Consider the following 17,942-nt stretch of genomic DNA (forward strand, 5'->3'; position numbering starts at 1 on the left):
GCATTGAAGGATGAAGTAGAACAGAGTGATCTAGGAATAATGGTGCATAGTTCCCTGAAGGTGGAATCTCATGTAGATAGGTTGGGGAAGGAAGCTTTTGGTATGCTGGCCTTTATAAATCAGAGCATTGAGTACAGGAGTTGGGATGTAATGTTAAAATTGTACAAGGCATTGGTAAGGCCGAATTTGAAGTATTGTGTACAGTTCTGGTCACCGAATTGCACGAAAAATTTCGACAAAATAGAGAGAGTACAGAGAAGATTTACTAGAATGTTACCTGGGTTTCGGCACCTAAGTTACAGGGAAAGTTTGAACAAGTTAGGTCTTTATTCTTTGGAGCGTAGAAGATTGAGGGGGGACTTGATAGAGGTATTTAAAATTATGAGGGGGATAGGTAGAGTTGACGTGGATAGGCATTTTTGCATTGAGTGTAGGGGAGATACAAACACGAGGACATGAGTTGAGAGTTTGGGGGCAAAAGTTTAACGGTAACACGAGGGGGAATTTCCTTATCAGCGAGTGGTAGCTGTGTGGAACGAGCTTCCAGTAGAAGTGTTAGCGGCAGGTTCAGTATTGTCATTTAAACTAAAATTGGATAGGTATATGTACAGGAAAAAAATGCAGGGTTATGGGTTGACTGCGGGCCAGTGGGACTAGGTGAGAGTAAGCGTTCGGCAAGGACTAGAAGGGCCGATATCGCCTGTTGCCGTGCTTTAATTGTTATATGGTTATTTCTTATAAATTACTGGAAAATCTTGTTTGAGAAAAAAAAAGAATTAATGCAGTCTGAAAGAAAATTGCATCTTGGAAGGTTTGTTTTCCAGCAAGGCAAAGATCCCAAGCATAAAGCCAAAACTACACAGGAATGGCTTAAAAACGACACAATTAATGTCCTGGAATGGCCAAGTCAGAGTGCAGATCTCAATCCAATTGAGAGTTTGTGTCTGGACTTGAAAATGACCGTTCATTTATGATCTCCATGCAGTCCGACAGAGCTTGATCAGTTTTGCAAAGAAGAATAGGAAAATATTGCAGAGTCCAGATGTACAAAACTGATAGAGCCCTATCCACACAGACTCTAGGCTGTAATTGCTGCCAATGATGCATCTACTAATGACTGACTTGAAGGGGTGAATACTTATGCAATCGAATATTTTGTGTTTTATATTTGTAATTCATTTAGATCACTTTATAGAGATCTATTTTCACTTTGAGACTAGCATAGATACTAGAATACTACAACACAGTACAGGTCCTTCAACGCTCGATGTTGTATCGACCCATATATTCCTTAAAAAAAGAGCTAAACCCACACTACCCCGTAATCTTCTGTTTTTCTTTTATCCATCTGCCTGTCTGAGAGGCTCTTAAATACCCGTAATGTTTTAGCCTCCACCACCATCCCTGGAAATTCATCCCAAGCTCCCACAATCCTCTGTGTAAAAAACTTTCCCTGAAGTCTCCCCTAAACTTCCCTCCCTTAACTTTGTAAATATGTCCTCTGATGTTTGCTCTTCGTGCCCTGGGAAACAGGTACTGGCTATGCACCATATCTATGCCTCTCATAATCTTTTAGACCTCTATCAAGTCCCCTCTCACCCTTCTACGCTCCAAAGAAAAATGTCCCAGCTCTGCTAACCTTGCCTCATAATACTTGTTTCCCAATCCACGCAACAGCCTGGTAAATCACGAAAGAGTTCTATGTTTCTGTTGAACTCTATCAACAAAAGCCAAATTAAATCGACTGTCATTTAATGGTGTAAAACAATAAAACATGAAAACTTACAAGGAGGTGAATACTGTTTTTGAGCACCGTACTTGAATAAGATGTTTCTATCCACCTTGATATTATTTGCTAGTTTGCTTTCATATTTCATCTTTTTCAATCCTTATTATTCTTTTAATGTCGAGTCAACTAGTTGGTATAAGGATTCACAAGACGCCAACGGGAGGTCAATTTTTATTTTCTGCTCGTGTAAGGTCAGAACGTCTGTAAATTTCTTCATTTTCTGTTCTTTACCATGATTGCTAGAATGACCGTCACCATATTAAACTGGCAGATACCTGGTGAAAACGTAACTTCCACGACAGTAACAAATAAACGAAGTTAAGACGAACTGATACAAAGAAGAGATTAATAATGATTATTTTAACACAGACTTCGCTTTGAAAATGCTGGATGTGATAATATTGCTCATGCTTTAATTGTGGCATAAAATTGAAAGGAACGCATTGAGAATTGAGGGTGTGCATAAACAGTGACTGCTTTACTGGGAATATTCTGGGCAAATAATATTTTCCTTCAAAGTTCTATTTTCCATAATTCATATTATTGTTTAAAACAAGAAAGAAAAACACGTCTCGATTTCTAACATCCTCGCTTGGTATGTGGCATGTAACCGCAAAAATCGAACACCATTTAATGTAAACGCGTTAAAATCCATCAAAGTAGTGAACCAGTACGCAGAGCGGTAGCATGCAAAAAAAAAGGTTTAATCAAAGTGAATGATTCTGTCCTGCTCCTGAGCAAATAAATAAATAAACTACTGTAAATCTGGCGTTCATTCTCACTTTGTTTTGATTGCGCCAGACAACAAGAATCTCGGCAGTTATGTCCTATAGATAAGAACTGCAAGTAGTCCTTTACCTTAGTTTTAATATTATATTTTTCAGCGTAAGCACCCGTACACCGGCTCCTTCATTTTTGTCTAAAATAATTAACTACGCATCGACTAGATTTCATGCTAATCCAATTATTCAATTTGCTATCAACCTGCATGGATGCTCGTACGGAGGAATGGAATGTAAATGATGCAACCAGAATCGTGTGACGCATAATTTCACTTCTTAACGTTTTGTCTGAACTTCTCTTAAAACTAACACAGTTGCAACGCACCACAAACGTGTTACTACTAAATAGCTTCTGGCGCATATCGAATTCTCAACATACATGCAAAATATGTTTTTTCACGGTATGAATCTTTAAGTTAAATCATTGGATCCATGTCATGACATCCATTGTTCTATTGACCTAAATTAAGCTAATAATTCAGTTCTTTGAGAGACTGCATAAGACCATAAGACAGAGGAGCAGAATGAGAGCATTTAGCCCATTGAGTTTGCTCCGCCATTCAATCAGCGCTGATCTCGTTTTTTTTTTTCTCCCCTTCTCGGCCCCAGTCCTGGTCTTCTCCCCGTAATCTTGAATGCCATGTCTACTTATGAACCTATCAATCTCTACCTTAAATGCACCCAACGTCCTTGCCTCTACAGCTGCTTGTGGTAACAAATTCCACACATTCACCATCATCTGGAAAAAGAAGTTTACTCCGATTCTCTGCTTGAAATGGACGCCGCTCTATGCAATGCCCTATTTTACTAGAATCCCCCACCATCCTTTCCACACCTACGTTGTCTAGGCCTTTCAACATTCAATAGGAATGATTGAGACTCCATCACCCACCGTTCCAAGTTCCAGCTAGTATAGGCCCAGACCCATTAATGATACCTCTTATGATTACCATTTTATTCCCGGAATCATCATTGTGAATCTCCCTTGGAATCTCTCCAATGCCAGCACATCATTCCTTAGATGAGGCGCTCATAACTGCTCACAATACACAAAGTGAGGCCTCACCATTTTTTTTTTTATAAAGGCTCAGAATCATATCCCTTCTCTTGTATTCTAGACCTCTTGAGCTGAATGCTAACATTGCATTTCCCTTCCTCACTACAGACTAAACCTGCAAATTAACCTTTCGGATTTTCTGCACAGGGCTCTCATGCCCGTTTGCAGCGCCGAATTTTGGATTTGCTCTTTGTCTGGAAAATAGTCCGCACATTTATACCCACTACCAAAAATCATGACCATGCTTCGCCCTGCATTGTATTTCATTTGCCACTTCCTTGCCCATCCTCCTAATTTGTCTTATTCCTTCTGCAACCTATCTGTTCACTCAATATCACCTGCCCCTCCACCGTCTATTACAAAAAAATGCCGTCTATTGCATCATTTCAATCTTTGATATGCAGCATAAAAAGAACTGGTCCCACCACCGACCTTGTGGAACACCATTGGTCGCTGGCAGCCAACCAGAAAGGGATCATTTATTTTCGATGGCTGTCTCCTACCGATCAACCAATGCTCGAAACTTGTCAGTAACGTTGCTGTCAGCCGATGGGCTCTTAACTTGGTAAGCAGGGTCATGAGTGGCACTTTGTCAAATGCCTTCTGAATGCCGAAATATACAACATCCACTGCATCCCCTTTATCTGTCCTACTTATAATCTCCTCAAAGAATTCCAACACCTTCGTCAGGCATTTTTTTTTCCTGAAGGAAACCATACTGACTCTGTCTTATCTTGTTCCCTGTCACAAAGTGTTCCATAATCCCATTCTTAGCAATTGACTCCAACATCTCCCAACCACTGACGTCAGGCTAAATAGTCAATAATTTCCTATCCGCTGCCTTCCTGCTTCCTTAAAGAGTGGGGTGACATTTGGAATTTGCCAGTCCTCTGGCACCATGTCAAAGTCCAGTGAATTTTGAAAGATGATTACTTATGGCTCCACAATCTCTTACCTCTACCACTTCCATAACCACAGGTTATAGTTCATTTTATACGGGTGAATTATGTATGCTTAGGTGTTTCAGCTTTTTAAGCACCTTCTCATTTAACTCAGTTTTTCCCTCACATCCTGCAATATCAGGCACACTGCTAAGCACCTTTCACAAAAAAGACTGAAGCAAAATGCTCATTTAGTTAATCTGCTGTATCCTTGGCCACCGAAATTATTACTCTGCGTTCATTTTCTAGCAGTCCTATATTCAGTAACATCTCTCTTTTATTCTTACATGCTTGAAAAAGATTTTACTTTCCATGTTGACACTGTTTGCAGGCTTGCTTTTATATTTTATCTTTTATCTCAAAATGATCCATTTATTTGCTTCCTGTAGGTTTTGACATTTTATTGTTTTTAGTTCCTCTCTGTATGTTTTCCCATATCTATATATCCGTTATCTTTGTCAGTCCTTCTTATTTTTTGCTTTTACAATGGCTTTGACTTCTCTTGTCAACCTGGTCGGACTATTTTACCATTTGAGTTTTTCTTCATTTTTGGAATACATGTGCCCGGCACCTTCCTCATTTTTCCCAGAAAAGCACTCCATTGCTGCTCTGTTGACATCAATGTCAGCAGCGTTGTGCAATCTACTTTGGGCAACTCCTTTCTCATACCACTGAAATTTCCCTTACTCTACCGAAGTACTGCTAAATCAGATTTACTTTTTTCCTATTCAATTCTAAGTTTCAAATTTCAGGGGTCCATTTACCTTGTAATTTTTTAACTGAACCCACAAGTATTCAACACCTTCCAACCCTATGTCATATCTTCCTACTGATTTAATGCTATTATTTACCAGCAGAGCCACCCAACTGCCTACCTTCCTATCTATTCGGATATAAATTTGGACATTCAACTCTCAACTACAACCGTCCTTTAGCCATAATTTAGTGCTGGCCTCAATATCATACCTAAAAAAAGGTACTAGTGCGGCAAGATCATCCACCTTATTTCTTATACTCCGTGCATTAGGATATAACTCTTTGAGTACTGCTTTTCCTACACGTTTTGTTCTGCTTCCCCAATGCCAGAATATCTGCACGCTATCTTTGCTTTTTATCATCCATCCTCATCTGAGAAACTTCACTCCAGTTCCCACCGCTGCCAAATTAGTTTAAACCCTCCAGAACAGCTCTGACAAACCTAACCGCGAGAATATTGGTCCCTTTTGAATTCAGGTAAAATTTTCGTATCCCCTATTACTCCGACTCCCCTCTTCTCCCTCTTTCCCTTCTGTACCATGGGCCCATGCTGACTGCCAGTAACTTATTCTCCGTGGTATTTCCTCGTGAGGCCATCGTCCACAATAGAATCCAAAGTGGTAAATTTATTATTGAGGGGAATGGCCACACGGTATGCTCTGCGTAACCAGGCTATTCACATTTCCACTTCTACCGACAGTCACCCAGCTGCGCGCAACTTAGGAGTGACTCCTTCACTGTAACTCTGATCGATTATCTCCTCACTGTCCCGTAGAAGACGAAGGTCACCCAGCTGCTGCTGCAGATCCCGAATACGGTCTTCAAAGAGCTGCAGCCAGATGCACCAGGCAGTTCTAGTTCCCTGGAGACTCTGGGTCCTGCAGGACGTCAGCATCCGGCAGCAAGAACACAAAACTTCCATTTACTACACTAGGTACAGTAAGAGAAATAAAGAGAACCTTAACAGAATCTTACCCAAAGCCAACGCCTCTTTTGAGCCGACGCTTCTTTTCAGATAAAACCTGATGTTCGTATCTCATCACTGGTCTGCTCCGAATAATGGCCGTGCCACTCATCCCTTCTGGGCTTTTATTTACTTCTCTGCGTTCTGCCACTGCTGCTAATTAAGCTGCCGGAATAATTCCGAATCCTTGCGAAGCTCTACTCATAAAAATACGTCGTCGACCTGCGCGAAGACTCGTCGCTGTGCTCTGCTCCCGTCGCTGATTGGACCGTCAAAGTATGTCGGTCAAGATTTACATACGAGTTTGAGACTTGTGGAATGAATTTAAATAGCTACCATGCGATTCCCAATGTTCACTTCATTTTTGTATGCTATTAAGTCTGCTTAAGCTAATATAACCTGTTTATTGCAATTTAGCATTTAGCCGAAAACGTGGGAGGAGGTATGGCTTAAAAAGTAGAAAATCGTTCTTTGATGATTCTGGAGACAGACAGATCCGAGTAACGGTACGCTTCCGGCACGCGAATCATGCGGCCAGTCCCAGGGTAGCGTAAGTTTTCCTCCATTGCTGGTGTACGATTGAAATTATCGTTTGAATTTCCATGCTTGAGACAACAATTGGGAGAATTATTCTATTGGATAATATTTCTATCTTGTTTCCTTTTGATAACAATAGGCAGAATGGTGGTCAGAAGAAACAGAAATTCAACTGGAAATAGCAACATAATAATGATTTAGACCAGAGACGTTTTCTGGATTCGAAACCAAGTGATGGCATACAGTGATTTCTTTTTTGTGCCACTCTCCATAACTTTAATTTTAATTGTACCCGTGCTGGAGAGGCTCGGCTATCCATTTTCTTTCACAGATATGACGACAATTTGTGTGATGGAACCCGCTTCCAAAATGCTGCGAGCTACTCTGATTTTACCGAATGTCTGCACAACGTTGAACAAACTGAGGTTGGTAGATGTCACCAGAATCTGCATCGGTAGCTATTATCTTAGACGGTAATTTGGGGAAGGATCTCCACGGCTGTTGATCCACCCTGTGTCGAAGAAGAAACGATTATCGGGCGCGTTATGATTTTGATCCAGGTTAATAACATTTACTGTAGCGCTGCAGCTCAGCGGGGCACTCCAGCGTCATAGGCTGGAACATGGATCTGGATGCTTTTGAGATCCTCACAGTCAAAACAAAGCAACGCCTAAATGGCACCGTTTTTGGAAGTAATTCTGCGGTAACTAGATATTGGCAATTCATGGATAAATATTTCCTGAAAGATGTAGGAAACATTCGAATTCTGGGTCTAGATCAAGATTGGACGCAGTTATTGCCAAAACTTCCTGGAGGGGTGTTTTCCATCACATATACGTTACAGAAACGTCCAGTAAAAGATGGCGCATTATAATTTACACCAGAAATTGTAACATTAATGTTTTTTTTATTGATACTAAAGTCCCGGGCTACAATTGTTATTTTATATTGAAGAACCTATTCACAGTCCAAAGGTTCAATTAATCAAGGTTCTTCAACAATATTTGAAGCCTAAAAGGTAAGTGTTTCGCTATATCCAGTGAAACTGTCCGTTTGGTCCAGAATCATAATCAATGGCATTAATCAAAGCTATCAGTATTTCTGGAGGAGATTTTTTTCGGAATATTGCACGAAGTAGATGTCACTTCCACCTCCGGTACGTTGTTGTTTACATGAGCTATCTTGATTAACATTTCTCTAACATTGCAGGCACATCATTACCCACGGCCTGAATGCTCAGGGAATAATCTTGCGTTTCCTCAAAATCTAGGTGTCCTTTAAGACGTATCTCCACACTGTGGGCATCCAAACTGAATTGAACTTTTGCTGAAGTAAGCTTATTGAAACATTCGGCCCTTCGACTAAGTCACTGGTTTAGATTTTCACGACCAATGTACCTCGGAGCGCGTTTTCCCTTAAGAGGGCTCTTGTAAATTTCTCGAGCGAATTCTGGAAGATTGTCGTTGATGTCCCCCACCGTATTTAAGCGGTGTCGGATCTTGGAGGTGTCCCACCATCATTTGCTGTCAGGACTAGCCGAAAAAGGGACTGCGTATTTCTGTCTAAATGTTTTGCTGATAGCAGCTTCGCGATAATTATATCGTTTTCTGCTGTCCGCGCCTTCAGGCTAAAGAACTCACTGGTACTGATCATGTACGCACGGATTACATTTACTCCGACGTTCGGACCTCCGGCACATTCAGGGTGAAAGCACATGCCCCATGCAATGGTTTCGGCTATCTGTGAAGCCATGATGATCTCTCGGAATGTGGGAGAATTATCACTTCCGTCAAAAAGCTCGACCTCTTCACGATACACTTCCAAAGGCTTTTCTAGTACTTCATCAAATAAAATTTTACCAAGTATTTCTTTGCCGACAGACATGTTTCCTGTCTGTTCTTTCACTGACAGACAAAACCCCATTTCCCAAATTTACTTCTTATACTGTGCTCCAGCATCGGAGGCTAGCTGCATTTTCCAAGCAGACAATTCCGGTATATTTAGAGTCAAATATTGCGCGATATTCCCAATGAAAGCCTCCATGCCGAGTTCCTCGGGAATAGAGTGCCGAATTCGCTCGAAAATAAGATTCGAAGTACCTTTGTACATACCAGAAAAGTGAAAGTCCAAATTTTAACAGTCCAGGCAGCGTTCATCGCCAGGTCCGCCATTGTCTCGCGGTGATTTTCTTTTTTCCCAAAACCAGATTTCTGCACAAGTAAACGGAAGAATTATTCTGACTAGAAAATCGCTGTAACAATGTGCTTACATTCAAAATTAATAAATTTATGACCTTTGTTTTAATCGACGATCTAACGGTACTTCTTGCTTCTCCCTTCGAAGCTGATCTTCTTTTCTGTGATGCAGGAGGGACATTGGAACCATATCTTCGTTTCTGATTCTTATTGGTTTACAGCGACACAACCAGTCACTATCAGAAACAACATCGTGATAACTTAAAGCAAGATTTTCTAGTTTATATTTAATAATGTGCAGTCTTGTCACTTTAGTTTTCGAAATTTATGATAATCACCTTGGAGAAAAAATGGCTGAACTAATAATCTTCATAAGTCGTATACATTCAAATGCAGACAACTAAAGGTAACCAACCAGGGAAACCATAACTTCTTAACAACCTCTATTTCCGTTGAGAGCAGAGTCCATTATGAATAAAATTGATAAGCAGCAAGAAACGTATATCCTTTCAGTGTTTGAAAACTAAGAAAGAAAATACTCTGCATGATTCCTATTTCGCGTGTATCCTGTATTGACGAGTCATGAGGTCATAGAGCACGGAAGAATGCCCTAATTGCAATTGCTCGTTTTACTGGCAATATTGGTAATATCGACGATCTTTCATCCCATACTGTATGTGAGAGAGATCTAGATTTCAAAAGTATTTTCTCAAGACTATATGCCCAACGCATCCATGCCAAACAAAGGGATTTCCTGGACTCGTCCCATTTGGCTTAATTCCTGACTAGTATTGATGGAAGATTGGCTGTCAGGAAACAAAGTGTAATTAATCGGGAATATCTTGTTGGCTACCAGAGACTGGTGGTATTCCGCAGGGGCTACTGATGGGGCTACTTACCTTCGCGTTATATGTCAGTGATTTGTATGACGGAGTGATGGCTTTGTTGCCATATTTGTAGACGACACGAAGATACATGGAGCACAAGTGGTTGTTAAGGAAGCTGGGTGACTGCAGAAGAATTGAGAAGACTGAGAGAATAGCAAAGATGTTGCAGATGGAACTTAATACAGAGAAATATACGGTCAGGCCCTTGAGTAGAAGAAAGAAAGGCGTAGATTATTTTCCAAATAGGAAGAAAAATCTTTTATCAAATTATCTTGGGAGTCTTAGGTAGGGTCGGTGGTCAGAAAGACAATTGCAATGTTAGCATTCATTTGGAGAAGCCTAGGATATCAAAGCAAGGATATAATGCTAAGGCTTTTTAAAGCATTAGTCCGACCACACTTGGAGGATTGTGAACAGCTTTGGGCCACTTTTCTAAAACTAAAAAAAAATACTGACATTGGAGAGTGTCTAGACGAGGTTCACGAGACAGATCCCGCGAATAAGAAATATTTGATGGCTCTAGTTCTGAGCTTGCTGGAGTTCAGAATAATGGGAGGAACTCATTGAAACTTACCAAATATTGTAAGTCCAAGATATAGTGAATACGGATAGGGTGTTTTCTGTAGTATGAGAGTCTCGTGTCGGATGGCACTGGATTAGAATAACGGGACGTCCATTAAGACAAGAGATGAGGAATGGATTTATTTACCCAGATAATTGTGAATCTGTGGAATTCCTTCTTACATAAAGCAGTGAAGGCCACGTTATTGGGTATATCTGAAATCGCTGTTAAAAACTTCTTGATTAGTTAGGGCGTAAAACGTTATAGGAAGAAGGCACGAGAAAGTGGTGAGAGGGATAATAAATCAGAAATGATGGAATGGAGGTGTGGACGATAGGACGAATGGCTTAGTTTTGCTTCTATGTCTTATAGCCACATTTATTTATCCAAGTTTTTTTTAAAATTGTAATTGTATCGGCTTCTATCTCTGCCACCGGTAACTCATTATCTATATCAACGATCTTTTGTATAAAAAAATGTAGCCCACTGTTCCACTTCATATCTTTCCCTTCCGCATTGACCTATGCCCACAAGTTAAAGGCTCCTCTACCCCAGGGAAAACATACAAACTCCTTTCGGCTGATCCATTCTTCTCATAAATACTCCTCATAATTTTATCAACCTCTGTTATATTACCACTCAGCCTCCCTTACCAGTGAAAAAAATAGTCCAATTCTTATAACATCATAAGACCATAAGATAGTGAACAGGAATAGGTCATCTGGCGAATCGATTCTGCTCCGTTATTTTATCATGGCTCATCCATTTTTTTTCTCAGCCCAAATCTCCTGCTTTCCAGTACCACCACCCACTCCCTGCATCCCTTCATGCCCCGAGCAATTAAGAAACTTTCAACCTCTGTCTTAAATATATATAATGACTTGTCCTCCACAGCTGCCTGTGGCTATGAATTTCACTGATCGTTGGCTAAAAACATTCCTCCACATCTCCGTTCAAAAGGATGCCATTCTATTCTGAAGCTGTGTCCTCTGGTCTTAGAAAAGTCTACCATAGCAAGCATTCGCTCCACATCCACTCTTGACAGGCCGTTCACTATTCGATAAGTCGCAATTAAGTCACGCCTGATTCTTCCATGTTCCAGCGAATAAAGGTCCAGAGCAATCAAATGTTCTTCATATGATAGCCGTTTAATTCTAGCAACACACACAAAATGCTGGTGGAACGCAGCAGTCCAGGTGGCATCTATAGGAAGAAGTACAGTCAACGTTTCGGGCAGAATTCCTTCGTCAGGACTAACTGAAAGAAGGGATAGTAAAAGATATGAAAGTAGGATGGGGGGGGGGGGGGGGTGATCCTAAATGATAGGAGAAGACAGGAGGGGTAGGGATGAAGCAAAGAGCTAGAAAGTTGACTGGCAAAAGGGATACAGAGCTGGAGAAGGGGGAGGATCATGGGACGGAAGGCCTAGTGAGAAAGAAAGGGGGAGGGGAGCTACAGAGGAAGATGAGAAGCAGGCAAGGAGTGATTGTAAGAGGGACATAAAGAGAAAAAAAGAGTGATGGGGTAGAATAATAAATAAATACATAAATAAGTATGGGATGGGGTAAGAAGGGGGGAGGGCATCAACGGAAGTTAGAAAAATCAATGTTCATGCGATCAGCTTGGAGGCTACCCAGACAGAATATTAGGTGTCGTTCCTGCTTCCCACCAGTCTCCCTCCCGGCATTTATCCTTGTAAGAGGAACAAGTGCTATACCTGCCCTTACACTTCCCCCCTCACCACCATTCAGGGCCTGAGACAGTCCTTTCAGGTGAGGCGGCAATTCACCTGTGAGTGGGCTGGTGTGGTATACATGCGTCCGGTGCTCTCGGTGCGGCCTTCTACATATTGCTGGGACCCGACATAGACTGGGGGGCCGTTTCGCTGAACACCTGCGCTCTGTCCACCAGAGAAAGCAGAATCTCCCAGTGGTCAGACATTGTAATTACACGTCCCGTTCCCATTCTGATATGTCAATCCATGGCCTCGTCTACTGTCAAGACGAAGCCACACTCAGGTTGGAGGAATAATACCCTATATTCTGTGTGGGTAGCCTATAACCTGATGGAATGAACATTGATTTTTCTAATTTCTGTTAATGCCCCTCCTCCCCTTCTTACCCCATCCTTTATCCATCTATTTACTTACTTATTTATCTATCTATCTATCTATCTATCTATCTATCTATCTATCTATCTATCTATCTATCTATCTATCTATCTATCTATCTATCTATCTATTTATTTATTTAATTATTTATTTAATTATTTATTATTCCCCCACCCCCTTTTCCCTCTTTTTCTCTGTGTGTCCCTCTCATCATCACTTCTTGCCTGCTCTCCATTTTCCACTGTTGCTCCCCTCCCTATTTCTTTCTCCCTAGGGTTCCCGTCCCATGAACCTCTCCCATCTCCCAGTTCTGTATCCCTTTTGCCAATAAACTTTCCAGATCATAGCCTCATCTCTCCCCCTCCCACTTTCAAATCTCTTACTTTCTCCTTTTTCAGTTAGTCATGACGAAGGAACTCGGGCCTAAACTTCGACTGTACTTCTTCCTATAGATGCTGCCTGGCCTTCTGAGTACCATCAGCATTTTGCGTGTGTTGCTTTAATTTCCAACATCTGCAGATTTCCTCGTGTTTGTGTTTAATCCTAGAATCATTTTCGTGAACCTGCTTTGAACCCTCTCCAGTTTAAACGCATTATTTCTAAAATAAGGGACCCAAACTGATAGCAGTGCTGCACGTGAGGTCTTACTGATGCTAAAGATCTCCTGTCCCAGTTTATGAATGGTTTCTGTACCATCTCCAGTGTAATTACATCATTTCTTGTGTTGCTGCTAGAACGTTACAGAAAACTCCAGGTATGGTCTCACCAACTTTTGGTACAACTGTAACGTGGCAGTTTCTCTCTTGTACGCAGTGCCCCAGCTAATGAAAACAAGCATGCTTTAAGATTTTTTACACAACCTTCCAGAATCTTTGTAACTCACCTGCAGAGAGAGGAATTTTAAATTCTCTTTCAGGGATCCTGTAAATTCTCCCCCATCGTCTGCAATAACCTAGCGGATAAAATTGGTCAACCACCAGTTAATTATCTACTATGCATGCAAACATTGAGAATCCCTTTAGTTAGAAAATACCCAAATATTTCTGGAAATCGCTGTTTCCTTCCTCACATTCCTTAATTTCCATGACTTTTATCATGGTAATTACAGCCGATAAGTACTAATTAACTAAATACCTCGTCCAGTGTTAATCCAACACCTCCTCATGCAGTTTCTAAATTAGCCGATGACTGATCGTTCATAGGAGTTAATGTCTCCCTACTTATACTATTGTTCTTAATATACTTATACTTCTGATGCAAAGGGTTGCTGATGTCCCCGTTTAGCATCCCTTATTTCCTTCTTAAGTGGCCTTCTACATCAGTTATACGGAATTAGCTTGATCCCAGCTGCTTGTATTTATCATGTCTCCTTCGCTTTCCAGACCAGTACTTCAATATCTTTCATCAGTTGGACTTCTCTAGTTTTCCAGCCATTTCCTTCTCACAAGTAGGAAATGTTTTTGCCCTGAACAGCCCGATATCATTTTTAAAGGCCTCTAAATCTGCCAGACTTCCTTTGCCCGCGAACAGATTGTAGCAGTCAAATTTGCAAATTTCTCAAGAATGCCACCAAATTATCATTGGCTAAATTGAGAAGATTTATTTTGTATTTTGTGCCAGGCAATGTGATTTTCATTTATGTAAAGGACACTATTAACAATTTATTTAGATTTAAAGCTAAAGATGTTGTATTTCCATCGGGTTTTAACTGAAGCGGATAGCATATCATTAAAATATCGTTCCACTGTCTGATTCTGATAATGTACGTGTACAATGCAAAATATAATTTCGACAAGTATTCTTATTATCGTTAACAGACGGACTTAATAGCTTAACAGTTGTATGTTTATTATACGCACGTATATATTGGTACCACTTTCGGTATTTTCACAAATACTTTTCGGCGAATATCGAAGCAGAGGCTCCGTGGTATTTCACAGATGTTCTTTATAGTGATTAAATATTGAAGTCTGCTAACGGGGTCCACACAATGAGTTCTTACAATGGTTGACTCCAAAACTACATTTTTGTAGGGCGTTCGGTGAGGAGTAGGAGACTTCCATTTACACTGAACAATTACGGGATTCAGATGCTTGGATGTCAGATACTGCAGAATTTTTTTGACCAATACATATTTCAGTACCAGAGACACACAAAAAAAGAAAATATTCAATTCAAACATCGTTTATAAACATCCACACATTTTAGCCAGTAAACTAATCGTGATGTAACCGGTTCAATATACTTTAGCATCAGGACCGAGGGGTGTGCACTTGGCATGGCTTCAAAAAGAGAAAATCGCTCTTCGCTGACTCTGGAGACAAGCAGACTGAGTAATGGTGCGCATCTGGTTCATGAAATATACGATCAGTCCCGGAATAACGTAAAGTTTCCTCCATTGCAGCTCTCCGATTGCATGTATCTCCACAACCGGAAGAATAATATGTTTGGGAGACACGCCTGTCTTGCTTGCATTTCAGGCCAATTAGCAGAAGGATAATCACAAGAAAGAGACCAGAAGTGAAACCAAAAATGATTATTAAATACATGTTGAAATCGGTGAAATATTTGTTGTTTCTCGATAAATTACCAGAATCAGTCACTTTTTCAGTGATATTCTCCAAAACAGTAATGTGCATTGTAACCGTACTGGAGAGGCTTGGCTGTCCATTGTCCTTTACCAAGCAGGAGAGAGTTTGTGTGGTAGCATCGGACTGCAAAATATTGCGCGCTGTTCTGATTTCGCCAGAATATGGTCCAATGTTAAACAATGTGGAATCGGTAGCTTTTATTAACTGATAGGAGAGGCGTGCGTTCTGACCAGAATCCGCATCAGTTGCCACTATCTGAGTCACCAAGTAGCCCTGGGCCGCTGAATGGGGCAGAGTCTCTACGGCTGCTGATCCACTCTGTGCTAAGGGCGAAACAATCACTGGTGCGTTGTCATTTTGATCCAGGATGATCACATTCACTGTAGCGGTGCTGCTCAGCGGGGGCACTCCAGCGTCACGGGCTTGAACATGCAGCTGGAAATGTTTAAGTTCTTCATAGTCAAAAGAGTGCAACGCGTAAATAGTGCCATTCATCGAGTTTATGCTGAGGTAACTGGAAAATGGAGATGCCTGGTTAAGGTCCTCCAGAAAGCAGTACGATACATGGGAATTCTCATCCATGTCATAATCCTTTGCCATTACCTCGAAAATGGAACTACCTGGAGTATTATTCTCCATCACATAGATATTGTAGGACGATGTATCAAACCGTGGGGCGTTATCATTCACGTCTGAAATTAAAATCCGTATAGTTTTATTTGTTGTCAGGGAAGGCGATCCTAAATCCCGAGCTACAAAGGGTATTTTATACTCAGCGACAATTTCACAGTCTAACGGTCCACTGGTAATCAACTCATAATGGTTTTTCGATGATGTTCGAAGTCTAAAAGGGACATTCTTTGGGATGTCACAGTGAAACTGACCATTTTCTCCAGAATCGCGATCAATAACATTGATCAAAATTATCAACGTTCCCAGTGGAGCATTTTCTGGAACTTTGCTAGTAAACGATGTCACTTTTATCTCGGGTGCGTTGTCATTTACATCAATTACCGTGATGAAAATTTTGGAGTGTCCCGTTATTGGAGGTACTCCGTGGTCTGTAGCTTGAACATTCAAGGAATAACTGGACGCTTCTTCGTAGTCTAGTTCCTCTTCAACCTGAATCTCACCAGTACTGGGGTTTAAACTGAACAATTCAAGAAGCTTTGGTGCTGTCATCTTGCTGAATGAATATGTTACCTGAGCATTTGGCCCTTCGTCCATATCAGTTGCCTTGATTTTCAGAGCCAATGTACCTTTGGGTGAGTTCTCCATTAAGCTGACCTTGTATAATTCGCGATCAAATACTGGTGGATTATCGTTGACATCCACTACGTTGATGAGAATCACAGTTGTGCCAGATCTCTGTGGGATTCCGCCATCAGTTGCCGTCAGAACAAGCTGAAAGGCTGACTGCATCTCTCGATCCAAAGGTTTTTCTAACAGCAACTCGGCATTTACAACACCATACTCAGTTCTCTGCGTTTTTAGATTAAAGTAGTCGTTGGAGCTGAGCTTGTAACCAGCAACTGTATTTATTCCAGTGTCCGAATCTTCGGCAGTCTCGAGAGGAAAGCGTACCCCGCGTGCGATATTTTCAGCTATCTGTAAGACAATGGGGCCCTCTCGGAAAATGGGAGCATTATCATTTATGTCGAGAATCTCTACTTCCCCGCGATACACGACCATGGGATTTTCCAGTATTATTTCAAAATGAATTCTACACATTGGTGCTTGTCCACAAAGAAGCTCCCGATCGATTCTTTCACGAACAGACAAAATCCCATTATCTAAATTTACCTTCATGTGTTGTCCGCCATCATCCGAGGTTAATCGCAATTTACGATCGGACAGTTGCGGTACATTTAATCTCAAATCTTCTGCGATATTTCCAACAAAGGTCCCTCTCTCCGTTTCCTCGGGAATAGAATAGCGAATTTGTCCTAAAATAGGACTGGTTATACATCCCAGAATCGCGAAAATAACACCGCTGAACATAATGTTGTTCAGCGCCGAATTCGCCATTGTTCCTGCATTCAGTCATTCAGTTATTTCCAAACTCAAGATTCTGTTCGATTAAACAAGATATGTTGTCTTACCGTCGGATACTTGAACAATCCGTCTACTTTCTAAATGCGTAAAGGGACAATGTTTCACCTCCTCCTGTAGTACCCACAATGTGAACGCGCACTGCTGGTTATTCTGGTCGTTTCGGATATTTCAGTTTATATGTGGGAGGACTAATGGATCTGTCTCTGCGTTTGATATTCTCATTGGTTCACAGGACACAGGCAGACCTTTCAACAAATATAATCAACATTTCTTAAAGCTAGACTGTTCCCTTGATATTTAATAGTGTGCAACAATAAATTGACATATTAGAGAATTAATTTATCTTGCAAGATATTTCTTAGTAAGTCAAGATCCAATCTTTAAATGACAGCTATTGTTAAAATGACATGCTTCACCTGTGGTGCACGCACATTTATTGCAAGCAACAAGACGGCCATTTTGTTTAACTAATTCATTATCAAGACATTATAATGAAAGGGAATTCATAAACTATTCCATCACTATCCTTTGACTACAAACTATCCCATCGGCAATGAACGTGGACCTGCCAATACAATTAAAAAGAAAGAGTAAAATATGTCCATCTTCCATCCCCTTCAGTTATATAAAAACATATTTGAGATAAATTAACAATGGAAACCATGCGGACCATTAGCAATTTTGATGTTTCCGAGTTTAGAGAACGTAAACGAACT

The 17,942-nt window shown here is 40.8% G+C and overlaps 1 protein-coding gene across 1 annotated transcript; it reads right to left on the reverse strand.

Annotated features, from left to right (window-relative positions):
• Positions 1 to 14,199: 14,199 nt before the first annotated feature.
• LOC140739581 (protocadherin gamma-A6-like) lies at positions 14,200 to 17,354 on the reverse strand. The gene has a single exon (XM_073067978.1). It carries the CDS (start codon positions 17,197 to 17,199, stop codon positions 14,833 to 14,835), a length of 2,367 nt encoding a protein of 788 aa, XP_072924079.1. The 5' UTR covers positions 17,200 to 17,354; the 3' UTR covers positions 14,200 to 14,832.
• Between the last annotated feature and the right edge of the window lie 588 nt (positions 17,355 to 17,942).

Source organism: Hemitrygon akajei, chromosome 15 (genome assembly GCF_048418815.1).
Source record: "Hemitrygon akajei chromosome 15, sHemAka1.3, whole genome shotgun sequence".
In the NCBI taxonomy this organism is placed as follows: domain Eukaryota; kingdom Metazoa; phylum Chordata; class Chondrichthyes; order Myliobatiformes; family Dasyatidae; genus Hemitrygon; species Hemitrygon akajei.

Coding starts and splice junctions, on each gene's coding strand:
- LOC140739581 (XM_073067978.1), bottom strand. CDS start 17,199: ATGGCGAATTCGGCGCTGAACAACATTATGTTCAGCGGTGTTATTTTC.